Genomic DNA, 14489 nt, shown 5'->3' with positions numbered 1-14489 from the left:
AATGGTAATGGTTTAATTTCATTTGAACATGCATCAGATTACAATTGAATGCATCACATAATCAGTTCACAGTTCCACATGTCCAAAAGGAGTAGGAAGAAGCAAAGCTTATTAAATCCTACCCCTCCATCTGGTACTTTTACAATCAGTAACTGTTACATTTGTTCACTTCCTGCTTTCCATAATGGGAAATCGCCTACAAAGCCCGCTATTACAACTCCTCTAATATAGTTTTATATAAATACTGTAACCATGTAGTAACAGTACATAAAGTAGGTACATTCACGACAACATGTAATACAGTATTTTTTGCCGTATTTTTGGTCCTTTTAAAAATGACTCGAATTTCCTTCCTGGGTTTTGATTTCACCCGTTGCCTTTTGGAGGTGGCCTAAGGACTGCGCATATGGGTAGCTAGCCGGCTAGCAGCTAGCTGTTGTGATTTGACGAGGTGTCACTACACCAGTAATGTACTTCTTTGTTGTAACAATGTTAATAACAATAATAATAATAATAATAACAATGTGACTGTACGTTATGTACAGTAAATGGAGCGTTGTTGGCGTTTATTGATAGGCAGAAAGGTGTGGAATAGCTAATTACACACAGTCTCTTTTTATCAGTTTTTATATCTTTAGAACACAGAAAAGAGAAACGTTCATTTACTTCCTGTGACGTCATCTCCTTCACTTTGAGTGATGATGTGTATTTCTTTGAAACGGCGCCATTGTGTTGAGGAAGGAATGGGGTCAGCAGGGGTCACACGGGTGACAATTTGGGTTGCAACTTGGTCACAGCATGAATGAGACTTTGTTTCTATTGAGTTGGTATTACTACCAATCAGCACAATGTTCAATGCTTGCTTTTGTCTATGCAAGGCCAATTTCATGATCAATTTATATATTTAATAGCCCTTTATATTATTAATGGCCTATTTTATGACACAGCACACTGAAATATAACATGACTAACTATATCCTTGAACATATAGTAAATGAATGACTTGTTATTTACCTCCAGAGCACAGAGTGTTGGGATCTCCGTTCCTCACATCCTGGCGACGGAAGCGCCTACAAGACGAAAGGTTGGTACACGTCATTAAATATATACAGGTACATGTATGTACGTTTATCGGGCTGTACGGTGTACAAGTGGTTAGTGCACAGGCCTCACAGCTAGGAGACCCGAGTTCAATTCCACCCTCAGCCATGTCTGTGTGGAGTTTGCATGTTCTCCCCGTGCATGCGTGGGTTTTCTCCAAAACATTCCAAAAACATGCTAGGTTAATTGGGACTCCAAATTGTCCATAGGTATGAATGTGAGTGTGAATGGTTGTTTGTCTATATGTGCCCTGTGATTGGCTGGCCACCAGTCCAGGGTGTACCCCGCCTCTTGCCCAAAGACAGCCGCCGCAACCCTCGTGAGGATAAGCGTTAGAAAATGAATGAATAAATGAATGAATATTATCATAAAGGCTGCACATTGGTCGAGTGGTTAGCACGCAAACCTCGCAGCTAGGATACCCAAATTCAATTCCTCGGCCATCTCTGTGTGGAGTTTGCATGTTTTCCTCGTGCATGCGTGGGTTTTCTCCGGGTACTCCGGTTTCCTCCCACATTCCAAAAACATGCTAGGTTAATTGGCGACTCCTAATTGTCCATAGGTATGAATGTGAGTGTGAATGGTTGTTTGTCTAAATGTAGACAGCTTGACAGCGACTGAGGTGAGCCCGAAGGAAATACAGCTAAAATAGGTGCAGATTCTGGAAGATCTAGAAAGTTTTCTGTGAGGGTTATTGTGTGTAGCTGCTCTATAGGAGTCCACAATTCAATCAAAGGGTTAAAAAATGAGCATAATAGGTCCTGTTTAATATAATAACATTCATTATAGCTGCACGGCGGTCGAGTGGTTAGCGCGCAGACCTCACAGCTAGAAGACCCGAGTTCAATTCCACCCTGGGCAATCTCTGTGTGGAGTTTGCATGTTCTCCCTGTGCATGCGTGGGTTTTCTCCGGGTACTCCGGTTTCCTCCCACATTCCAAAAACATGCTAGGTTAATTAGCGACTCCAAATTGTCCATAGGTATGAATGTGAGTGTGAATGGTTGTTTGTCTATATGTGCCCTGTGATTGGCTGGCCACCAGTCCAGGGTGTACCCCGCCTCTCGCCCGAAGGCGGCTGGGATAGGCTCCAGGATCAGTATATAAAATGGATGGATGTATAATTCAAATATTTGTTATTATATTATATTTGTTCTAACAACAAACTGAAACCAAACGGACCTCTTAGTGTTGGGTAGATAGCGAGTACAGGAAGTGCCATCCCAGGCGCAGTAAGGGTCTCTGGCCAGGCAGCACTCAGCACACGCTTTCCCGTACACGCTACAGCGGTGGAGGGGCACCTGCGCGATGCCCGTGTTGGAACCCACGTAAAGTTGTTGCTATGGTGATAAAAATCGGAAACATAAAATCAATATTAAATATGATATTATTTTGGGAACTGTTTTTGATACTGAGAATGAACTGACCCGTTTTGAAGAGATCTGCATGTCAGTGATGGACGATGCATCCTGAAGAGAGATAAAAATAGAATCATGATTAACCATGACAATATTCAACGTCATAAAGGTAGATTTTCTTACTTTGAAGACCTCTAACTCTTCTAGCAGGAGTTCCTCCATGTTCTTCCAACTCTCTTTAGGAACGTTGATCACTTTTAGTACCGTCCCTTTGTCTGAAGTGGAAAGAGGAAAGAACCAGCAAACTTTTTATTCCTCTATTTAAGTGGCCCAATGCCCCAAGTACCAAATAATGTTCTGAATCCAGATCTGGAATTTGGATTGTATTTATTCAACACGCGTTGGAAATAGATTTCTATGAGATTTATTATGTAGCTTGGTATGATAGTAGAAGAAATGTGTCCAATTTTAATTGCGTTCTAGATCAAAAAGGTTTTCTTCAATATGCTAGGTGATAAATAAATAATTTCTAACTATAATCCCCAGTCCATATCCAGATCATTTTTTTAATGCAGACAACTCAAAAAGTTTTGGAAATTTTAGGGGTGTCACAAGAAGAGACGATACACAATTCTGAGTCAAATTAGTTAATTTTAAAAATACAAAAAATACATTAAATTATATTAGGAAAGCAGGAAGTGAACAAATGTAACAGTTACTGATTGTAAAAGTACCAGATGGAGGGGTAGGATTTAATAAGCTTTGCTTCTTCCTACTCCTTTTTGGACATGTGGAACTGTGAACTGATGATGTGATGCATTCAATGGTAATCTGATGCATGTTCAAATGAAATCAAACCATTATCATTAGTGTGATCGTCGGATCGACTGATAAAAGCGTTGATTAAGGTTAAATCCATAGACCAAGTGATTACTCCAAAACCTGATCCAGACTGGCAATCCTGATCCAAATTAAGATTATTATCATTCCTCTCTTATGTAATCCAAAACAAATATTTTACCTGTTCCGATAAACATGACGTCATACTGCCCATCAGCGGCGTTGACTCTGTCTACAGTAATCTGTGTGAAGCTGTAGTCCACGTTGGTTCTCACAAAGACGGGTCTCCTCGTCATGGGGTAGACCGGGTTGTACATAAGAGGGTGGTGACGCGCAAACTGTATCACATCATCCGGGAAACCCTTAGTGGACTCAAAGCTGCCAAAAGTCTTGCTGGGACACTGAGGACACAAAACCAAAATAGAAATATTGTGTATAATACATTTGTCATTATAACATAAATGAAAACAGTCCAGTTATTTAGCACAATGAGGACGCAGAACTCTGCTAATTAACTATAAATAATGAATTAGTGTTGGAGTGGAGTGGATTAATTGTGGCACGAGAGAGGTTTTTACTGTAAGTACAATACAATACAGGCTGATCAACAAATTCTTATTCTTAATTCTGCATTCTTAAGCACACACATTGTAGCCATTTTGGAATGAAATGTCCCTATTAGAATACATGTGTCCCTAGATCAGGGGTCGGCAACCTTTACTATGAAAAGAGCCATTTTACCCAATGCCCACTGAAGAAAAATAGCCTGGAGCCGCAAAACATATAGTATGTTTAAAACAACATTGGAGGGAATTTGGGGGTATCAAAGTAGTTCAGATAAGAAAAGACGAGTTGGAGTACTCTTGCTAGTTTTGGAGATAAACTTACATAAATGTATGTGTAAACTACTGTAAACGTAAAAACAAGTTCCCATGCCGCTGTTTTTAAATTATCTCGAATTTATTTTTTAGATTTGTAGGTAAGTATTACTTGTTTTTCTTCATGTACTGAACTGGATAGCAGTCAGAACTCACTCAGGATGCATTCATGGTCTCAGACAAAGTTGGATTTTTTAAAACTCAAGTTGCATTTTCCCCACTCGGGTGTTAAAAATATTCAAGCATCGCAAAGGGAGCCACAATAAAGAGTCTGAAGAGCCACATGCGGCTCTGGAGCCGCAGGTTGCTGACCCCTGCCCTAGATTCATTCATTCATTCATTTTCTACCGCTTTTTCCTCACGAGGGTCTCAGGTGGGTGCTGGAGCCTATCCCAGCTGTCTTAGGGCGAGAGGCGGGGTACACCCTGGACTGGTGGCCAGCCAATCACAGGGCACATATAGACAAACAACCATTCACACTCACATTCATACCTATGGACAATTTGGAGTCGCTAATTAACCTAGCATGTTTTTGGAATGTGGGAGGAAACCGGAGTACCCGGAGAAAAGCCACGCATGCACGGGGAGAACATGCAAACTCCACACAGAGATGGCCGAGGGTGGAATTGAACCCTGGTCTCCTAGCTGTGAGGTCTGCGCGCTAACCACTAGACCGCCGTGCCGCCCGTCCCTAGTTTCAATTTAAGGCAAAAAAAAAAGACACATTTGAATCATAAATCATAAATCTCAGCCCACTACGCTTACCACTGATAAAGGACAAAGCCTTTTTATAACTCTGTAAAAAAAGGTAGGCTTCACTGCACGTCTTAAAATCAAGCACGAGGCTCTGCTAACAGACGTGGAAACTATAAGTTTATTGCAATACTAACGTGTGAGAATAGTAGTTCTCACTGGATTAAGTATGACCAACTGAGAATGTATGCGACTATACTAAAATATTGAATGGAATAGAATAGAATAGAATAGAATAGAATAGAATAGAATAGAATAGAATAGAATAGAATAGAATGGAATGGACTTTATTGTCATTATACAAGATGTACAACGATATTGGAGAGCTTCTCCTTTCAGTGCAATAGTCAAGTTAAAAAAAGTATACAAAAAGTAGAGTAAAAAATATATCCAAGATATACACATATATTGCACAGGAGCATATACGGGAGCAGACATATTGCAGATATATTAATTTTAGTACAAATAATGACTGGTGTATAGAGATGAGTAAAAGTCACATATGAGTGTATTGTATTGTATTGAGTGTATTCTTGTATTCTCGTTGTACATCTTGTATAATGACAATAAAGGCCATTCCATTCCATCAATGTACCACTACCACACACACACACACACACATACACACACACACACACACACATACCATTCCAGGGCGTGGATAAGGCACTTTTCCCTGGAAGGGCACCCACTGGTAGTTGGGCCCCTCTTTGTGAGCAAACGGCCCCAGGAAGGCCCTCCGGATGTCATTCATGGAGTAAAGACACACCGCTGAGCCTTTAAATACACTGCTGCTGGGGGGACAGGGGAGAGCCGGGTGAGATACGTCAACATACACGCACACACACACACACACACACACACACACAAATACCATCCATCAATGGGCATCTGACCTGGAAGTGGAGAAGACTGTGTAGACCAGAGGATTCTTTCTGTCCCTGGTCTGCAACAGGAATACGTCGCCTGAGGATGGACACACACACACTTATTTCAAAAGTAGTGCAAAGGTGAAAGGTTAAAGGGCAAGATATGCACCCTGTGGACATGTCTAGATACTCTCAACAGATATTTGATTGGTACATCAACACATCTATTTGTCCATATTCAACTTAAGAGCAGTGGACAAGTGGTTATCTAGGAGGTCATAGCTAGGAGACCTGAGTTCAATTCCACCCTCGGCTATCTCTGTGTGGAGTTTGCATGTTCTCCCCGTGCATGCGTGGGTTTTTTTTCCTCCCACATTCCAAAAACATGCTAGATTAATTGGCGACTTCAAATTGTCCATAGGTATGAATGTGAGTGTGAATGGTTGTCAAAATGGGGTCGCTGGGGTGCTGGAGCCTATCCCAGCTATCTTCAGGCGAGAGGCGGGGTACACCCTGGACTGGTTGCCAGCCAATCACAGCAATTTATTTATTCTATACTTAAAAAGGAAGTGAGAAACAAGGACAAAGAAACCAAAAAAATACCACTTCCACAAGGAATGGGAGAACTTGTTTTCACTATGTCAGATTGAACGTGCTGTACACTGTGAATGGCTGGCGACCAAACCACACACAAATAGTGTTACCCAAAGTCAGCTGGGATAGGCGCCGGCATAGTATATAAGCTGTACGCTGCTTACACTGTAAGCTGTTAATATGAAGACAGCTTGACGGTGACTTGAGGTGAGTCCAAGGAAATACAGCTCAAATAGGTGCAGATTCTGGAAGATCTAGAAAGTTTTCTGTACGGGTTATTGTGTGTAGCTGCTCTATAGGAGTCCAAGGTATTTGTCCATAGGTATAAATGTGAGTGTGAATGGTTGTTTGTCTATATGTGCCCTGTGATTGGCTGGTGACCAGTCAGGTGTGTTCATCTTAAACTAGAGATTATTGTACTGTAGATTAAAGATGCTACAACCCATCCAATGCTAAATTATTTGGCTAAAACATCCCCATCTTAGCTCTGTATAATACCTAATAGTTTTTTCTCATAATGAATTTTATCTTTACAATATGCCAAGGACCAATAAAAAAAGAACAGCCATGTTTTTTGGTACAAGTGACAGGTTGGGATCACATGACACAAGTGTCATTGTTCATTGTAGTGATGGATAGCGGTGGCCCAAAGTGAGGCACAATCATTCCCACTCCCTCCGTAGGGTCAGCAGCTGCACAAACAAGATGGCTGGCGGCTGGTTTACGGTCACAATAAATTGATCACATCCAACGGAGATTTTTTGACATGGTCGATCAGAGTCACACTCACGTAGCTCGTCAAAGTAAGTGTCGCTGCCGTCGGCCCCCGGCACCGAGCAGATCAGACGCGTTTTGAGGAAGGTGGTCCATTTGTTCACCAAACTTCGTTGACCGCCCATGTCGTTCTATGACAACACAAGACATAACATGACAGAAGATAGATAGATACTAGATAGATACTAGATACTAGATACTAGATAGATACTAGATAGATACTAGATAGATACTAGATAGATACTAGATAGATACTAGAGAGTTACTAGAGAGTTACTAGAGAGTTACTAGAGAGTTACTAGATACTAGATAGATACTAGATACTAGATACTAGATAGATACTAGATACTAGGTAGATACTAGATACTAGATAGATACTAGATACTAGGTAGATACTAGATACTAGATAGATACTAGATAGATACTAGATACTAGATACTAGATAGATACTAGATAGATACTAGATACTAGATACTAGATAGATACAAGATAGATACAAGATAGATACAAGATAGATACTAGATACTAGATAGATACTAGATACTAGATAGATACTAGATACTAGATAGATACTAGATACTAGATAGATACTAGATACTAGATAGATAGATAGATAGATAGATACTAGATACTAGATACGTAGATACTAGATAGATACTAGATACTAGATAGATACTAGATACTAGATAGATACTAGATACTAGATAGATACTAGATACTAGATAGATAGATAGATACTAGTAGATACTAGATACTAGATACTAGATAGATACTAGATAGATATTAAATAGATACTAGATAGATACTAGATAGATACTTTGCACAATAATTCCAATGTTTCCCACTATTTCTAATCTTTTTTGTGTCAAAAAGGGAAAAATGTGATGATAACCATAGATTCAGAAATGGAATATTATTTAGATAGTAGCGGGAGCATAACAAAACACGTTTGTCCTGGCTGATCAGTACAATATGGCTAAAGGTCAGAAGTCACTGAATAGTTGTGAATTGTCTATATGTGCCCTGTGATTGGCTGGCGACCAGTCCAGGGTGTACCCCGCCTCTCACCCAAAGTCAGCTGGGATAGGCTCCAGCATGGATAATTAATATAATATTTGTATTTATTTTGTTGATAACGTCTTTTTACACTCATATGACAGTTGCTGATGGAGTCATCCTTTACCCTGCAGAGTTGCCCGATGCGTGAATACGTGGACTTCCCCAGTCCCTGGGCCTCCACTGCTGTCTCCCGAAAGAAGAAGAACACTTTATCGTCGTCTGGGTTTTCACTCTCTGGGACCCAAAAGGAACCAACAAACTTTGGCTCTGGTAAAGGTAAACGCACAACAAAGATCAGGTGTGAATGACGTGTATTAGCATGGTGAGTGTATGAAGGAGTTAATGCTCACCATTCAACCAGCGTGAATCGTGTTGCTCCGTGCGGATGGAAGGACGTTTACCCAAACTTCGAAATATGGTGAAGTCCCGCCCCATTAAGTCTGTAGCGACACCTGCGTACAGCTCATCACCTGGGAAACACAATCAATACATTCCTCAGTAACACAAAGTAAAAGCTACTGCATAAAACATGCAATTCTATATCGTATCGTCAAACGTTACCAATAAGCACAGACGCAGCATTATGGCGAGGATCATAAGGACTTTTCCCTTTGCCATCTTCCACACTAGAAGGGTCGATTCTGAAGACGTGATCCTGACAGGGATGACACAAGGACATGCTAACCTTGAATCAGCGTATTTATTTATTCATTAGTTTTGGTGTACTCACCTCCATCCTGTGGCCGACCTCCACAAAGGCACAAGTAGGGTGGAAGGCTCCGGTTCCGCAGGCGTACAAGTGCGTACGGTTGAAATGGTGGACCATCTTCACATAGTTAACGCAGTCCGACTGAAACACACACACAAATACACACAATAGATATATTTAGTATAGTATATTTGAATGATTACTACTTTTTTCACACACATATATATATATATATATATATATATAGTGCATCCCCCCCAAAAGAAAAAAAAAATTGTTTTCTATTTTTTAAGGGAATATTTTCATATTTGTTCAAGAAAAAAAACATAAAAAAATAAATATATATATACAAAAATGATTTTATATATATATATATGTAATGTTCTTTTTAAACAAAAATGATTACATATTTTTTTTATGTTTTTTCTTGAAAAAAAATGAAAATGTTCCCTTAAAAAATTTTAAGGGAACATTTTCAATTTTTTTCAAGAAAAAACATATATATATTTTTATATATTTGTTAATATTTTATATTTAATTTTATTTGATTTTATTTAATTGTATTATTTGATTTTATTTAATTTTATTAATTTTATTTTATTTTATATTTATTTAATTTTTTATTGTGTTTATTTTTTATATATATTTTATATATTTTGTATGTTTTCATACAAAAATGATTATATTTTTTTTTTATGTTTTTTTCTTGAAAAAAAATTGAAAATGTTCCCTTAAAAAATAGAAAAAAGATTTTTTGGAGGGGAGGGATGCACTTTTTTCTTTCAAAAATATACAACTTTTTCCCTGAAAAATACAGGATAAGATATTTTTATTTAAATGTACATCTTAAATGTAAATATACATCCTAAAACTTTTTCTCAGTCTGGCCTCTAAAATGTAATGTCCCTCGTGATCCTATCCATCCTGGTCACGCCCAATGAGAACCTCAGCATCCTCATCTCTGCTACCTCCAGTTATTTTCCTTCTTCTTCTAATAAAACAATCATACAGGGAAAATGTGTATGAGGTCATAAAAAGTCTTTGGTGTGTGATGAAACCAAATAGAGGAAAAAAGTGCAGTGAATTAGATGAATTATGTCAACAATCACCATTTCTCAAGTGAGTGTGCGTAAAAGGGGTCACACTCGTCGACCTTTGACGTCGACCTTTGACCTGCTACTGATTCATGAGTGGAGACTTCAAGATGGAGCTCGCTCTGACCTCAAAGGGCCTTTTAAGGTCTTGACTTCTTCCTCTTCTAAAGCTGCTTTGTTTGAACTTTTCTCTCCACTCTAGTAATTATTAACACAGTTCAGCCATCATGTTAAAAGTATAGGTGATGTCTGGTTGCCAGACGTTCAACGACTCGTTAATTCCACCTCAGGCTCATATAGACGCGTATATTCCCAGTCAACTCGCAACAATGACAAAAGCTTGAATAGCTTCTAATGTTTGCTTTTGTGCTGTGTTTTCATTGTGTGTGTGTGTGAAAAAGAGAGAGTGCTCCACAGTTGATGGCTGAGAACTTATGTGTGAACTCAGCGCACGTTGTCCAGTGGACAAACTTTAAACACACAACACGGCGCGGGGAAAAAGCTCAGGAATGCTTTTGATGGTTTCTGGCCACCAGGACAACGTAACTCTGTGAACCGTTGTCTGTCTTAAACTTGATGGAACGGATCTTTCTGTTATCTAACACAAAATGCAGAAAATTGATCAGATCTCGGAGAAACATTGATTAAGTCATAGTTATCCAGCTGCGAAAACAAAACTGAAACCAGCAAATTGCATGCTGAGTATGACAAATTCTGACATGTTAGCTGGTCTGCACTAATATTAAACGTCCTCCCAGCCTCTCAAACCCCCTCTGACAGTTCACTGTGGTTCCCCCCACCCCACTATACTATACATACATATACATTTAGTGTGCATGTGTGTGTGTGTCATGCCAACCGCAACGCTTATGACAAGACTCCCGCTTTTCCATTTGGTTGATGTATTTGGCTGTGTTGCTTTGAAACGTATTCTTGCATGTGCTCTGCTCTCCGTCAAGGATTTACGACATCGCTGTTATTGCCAAAGGATGTTTTTTGGCGAGAACACGGTTCTTCAACATCCATCATGATGTCTGATGTGGCCAACAACCACCGCAGGGCTGCAAGGCTGCAAGGTTGCAAGGCTGTGTTCCTCCATCCACATAGTACACTTGGCCAAGGATGACCAAAACATGATGATGTTTTGGGAGCTGCACAGTGGACAAGTGGTTAGCACACAGACCTCACAGCTAGGAGACCAGGGTTCAATTCCACCCTCGGTGGAATCTCTGTGTGTAGTTTGCATGTTCTCCCTGTGCATGTGTGGGTTCCAAAAACATGCTAGGTTAATTGGCGACTCCAAATTGTCCATAGGTATGAATGTGAGTGTGAATGGTTGTTTGTCTATATGTGCCCTGTGATTGGCTGGCCACCAGTCCAGGGTGTACCCCGCCTCTCGCCTGAAGACAGCTGGTATAGGCTCCAGCAACCCCCGCGACCCTTGTGAGGAAAAAGCGGTAGAAAATGAATGAATGATGATGTTTTGCGGCAGCACGGCGGGCAAGTGGTTAGCGCGCAGACCTCACAGCTAGGAGACCAGGGTTCAATTCCACCCTCGGCCATCTCTGTGTGGAGTTTGCATGTTCTCCCGTGCATGCGTGGGTTTTCTCCGGGTACTCCGGTTTCCTCCCACATTCCAAAAACATGCTAGGTTAATTGGCGACTCCAAATTGTCCATAGGTATGAATGTGAGTGTGAATGGTTGTTTGTCTATATGTGCCCTGTGATTGGCTGGCCACCAGTCCAGGGTGTACCCCTGCCTCTTGCCCGAAGACAGCTGGGATAGGCTTGTGAGGAAAAAGCCATAGAAAATGAATGAATGATGATGTTTTGCTTTGCTGCCATCTATCTGCTTGTCTTTGCAGTGCGGGCAGGGGGAGGAGCCATCAGCACACCTGTTGCCAATTACCGCAGGCTTCATCAGCATGGCTAAAGCTTTCACCCTTACCAGATCATACCTCAGACTCCACTCTCACAATCATACCTATGGACAATTAACATCATGTTTTTGGAATGTTTTGGAATCAGAGTACCAGGAGAATGGCCACAGCTTGACCCTGGAACAGATGACTTCCTATGTAAATACAGTATGTATTGCATGGCTTTATTAAATTGACTCCTTTCAGTTGTGTTGTAAAACTCCACACAGTAACAAACAAACATGAGATTAATGGAGGACAAGGAACACAATGAGTGCCCACAAAGAATTTTAGACCCCTAAGGGGGACGCTTACTTGGAAGTAATTAGGGTCAACAAGGTGAGGTCAAGTTTTAACATGCCGCTGACACAACAAAAAGCACAAAAAAGAGGTTATTTAATTCTGATAAAAGGACACAAATACTCTAAAAACATGTGATTATTCACTGAAAATCCACACACACACACGCGCGCTTATCCAGGTGAAAGTGGAAGTGGGTAGTCATTTATGAATGGGGCTCATTGTGTCAGCTACAGCTGTGTAATCACGCTGATAAAGCCTCTATACAACACACACACACTTTCCAACATGAATAGAGTATACAGACGCATGTCACACACACACACACAGAACATGGAGACATCATGTCATGCTGGGTGGTCTGCGCACCTTCTCAAGTCATACATGTTTAACATATAGTCTTGAAAAATAAACACAAATTCCTACTGCATGTTCAGTGGCAGAGACAGAAGTATTGATGTGTATGTGTTCACCATAATGTCCCTTTTTATGCACTTCTTTGGGGTTTTTTTTAAGCTACTTGTTCACCACTAAACCACAAGTTTTCATACATTGTAGTACAATTGGATGTTCTTAATGTGTTATTGTGATACTCGCTGTTAACTTTTATTCTTCTATTGGAAATGTTGCACTTTGAGATCATTCATTTGATGTAAAGTGTGTTATAAATTACATTTATTATTATTAATAATATTAATAATAATAAATAATAATAATTATTATTATTATTGTAATAATTATGGTCATTATAATTATGATTGTCATGATAATTATTATAATTACCATTACAATTACAATCATAAGAATAATAATAATAATTATTATTATTAATAATAATTATTATTTATTATCATTATTATTAATAATGAATTTAATTTATAACGCACTTTACATCAAATGAATGATCTCAAAGTGCAACATTTACAATAGAATAAGTTAACAGCAAGTATCACAATAACACATTAAGAACATCCAATTGTACTACAATGTAGGAAAACTTGTGGTTATAATAATTATATAATTATTATCATAACATTAATATTATTATAATAATTATCATAATAATTATAATTATTAACATAATATTATTATAATCATAATAATTATTATAGTTATTATTGTGGTGATAATTATAATTATTATTATTATTATTAATAATAATAATTAAAGAGACTTACTGTGATGTCTTTCCCAGCCCAGTTACACTCCTCCCTCCACTCAACGGGGGCCGGCCAGTAGATCTGAAAGACAAACAGCAAAAGTGTCATTCTCATTTTGTGTACAGTTTATTTATTTTTCTATTCTTTCTTGAAAAATGAGACCTAACCTTATGCTCCTGTTTTGCGATGTTATCCAGCGATAGCGACAGCAGGAAGTTCTTGGCCCCCACAAACAGACGACCCCTCTCTTCATCCAGCAACAGAGCGCTGAAGCAGCATGAACGTTCCAGCTCGAAGCGCCTCACGCCGTGGAACTGCTGCAAGTCTGAAGTTAGAGACATTTGTTTTATAAATAAAGTTTTTTTTGTATTTGTTTCACTAGTAAGGTAAACTGTTACATCTGTCTGTCTTGTATAGTTTTAGGGAGTCATTACTCCTTACCTTTGAAGGAGAGCTTCATACGTGGCGAAGAGGAGGCCGAGGAGGAAGAAGAGGAGGTGGACGAGGAGGAAGAACGTGTGACAGTGCTGGAGGATGACGAAGAAGCATGAGCGGCGGCCAAGCCCAGAAGGAACAGAGAGCTGCAGGTGACCATCATGGCCACCGTCATCATCATCATAGTCATCATGCTGGAACACTCCTGCTGGTTTTTGACGACGAAGGTCAGTAATGTCAGGCTGGCTTTGATGTTTGGATCAGATGAAGTCCATGGAACTGGTCGGGTCTGAGTTTTAAGTCTTTATGGGACTCCTGCGATCACCTTTCGCCTCCAAGATGAGATGAAAATGTCACACATCCGCACCTAAAAATAGAACACATGTTTGACTGACACTTTATGGGTTAAAACGAATTTCACTTTATTTTACTTTCGTTTTAGTGTTCTCAATATTTTTTTTACACTCGTGACAGTTGATAATGTTAATCAAAATAGTAAATAGTAGCGCTAGTTACACACCACTAGTCATCACATGTTGTTGCGCTGTTGAGTGGGAACGAACGTGAACATGAGTGACTGACTCGACACGGCTGACCGGGTCTATGCACAGAAGGAGATCACAGGCTAACTACCAATTGAACGAAAT

At 39.6% G+C, this 14489-nt stretch overlaps 1 protein-coding gene and 1 long non-coding RNA gene across 2 annotated transcripts in view; one reads left to right on the top strand and one right to left on the bottom strand.

Moving 5' to 3' along the window:
• sema3b (sema domain, immunoglobulin domain (Ig), short basic domain, secreted, (semaphorin) 3B) overlaps window positions 1-14489 on the bottom strand; it is a 63016-nt gene that overhangs the window by 1085 nt on the left and 47442 nt on the right. Inside the window, exons 4-18 of the mRNA XM_078797696.1 lie at window positions 13849-14209; window positions 13575-13732; window positions 13426-13488; window positions 8956-9075; window positions 8787-8880; window positions 8576-8695; window positions 8350-8492; window positions 7183-7297; window positions 5826-5895; window positions 5576-5720; window positions 3480-3699; window positions 2642-2733; window positions 2528-2569; window positions 2283-2440; window positions 1015-1070 (exon numbers count right to left, since the gene is read on the bottom strand). Coding sequence (XP_078653822.1) covers window positions 1015-1070; window positions 2283-2440; window positions 2528-2569; window positions 2642-2733; window positions 3480-3699; window positions 5576-5720; window positions 5826-5895; window positions 7183-7297; window positions 8350-8492; window positions 8576-8695; window positions 8787-8880; window positions 8956-9075; window positions 13426-13488; window positions 13575-13732; window positions 13849-14035 — 1783 coding nt within the window. The 5' untranslated portion in view covers window positions 14036-14209. The remainder of the gene's footprint in view (window positions 1-1014; window positions 1071-2282; window positions 2441-2527; window positions 2570-2641; window positions 2734-3479; window positions 3700-5575; window positions 5721-5825; window positions 5896-7182; window positions 7298-8349; window positions 8493-8575; window positions 8696-8786; window positions 8881-8955; window positions 9076-13425; window positions 13489-13574; window positions 13733-13848; window positions 14210-14489) is intronic.
• On the top strand, window positions 11987-14229 carry LOC144901924 (uncharacterized). Its single transcript, XR_013630096.1, has 3 exons — window positions 11987-12115; window positions 13605-13737; window positions 13825-14229. It is a non-coding gene; the product is annotated as an uncharacterized LOC144901924 (long non-coding RNA).

Source organism: Doryrhamphus excisus, linkage group LG17, assembly GCF_037039965.1.
Source record: "Doryrhamphus excisus strain RoL-2023G ecotype Guam linkage group LG17, RoL_Dexc_Guam_v1.1, whole genome shotgun sequence".
Classification (NCBI taxonomy): domain Eukaryota; kingdom Metazoa; phylum Chordata; class Actinopteri; order Syngnathiformes; family Syngnathidae; genus Doryrhamphus; species Doryrhamphus excisus.
This window is presented reverse-complemented; position numbering and strand designations above follow the sequence as displayed.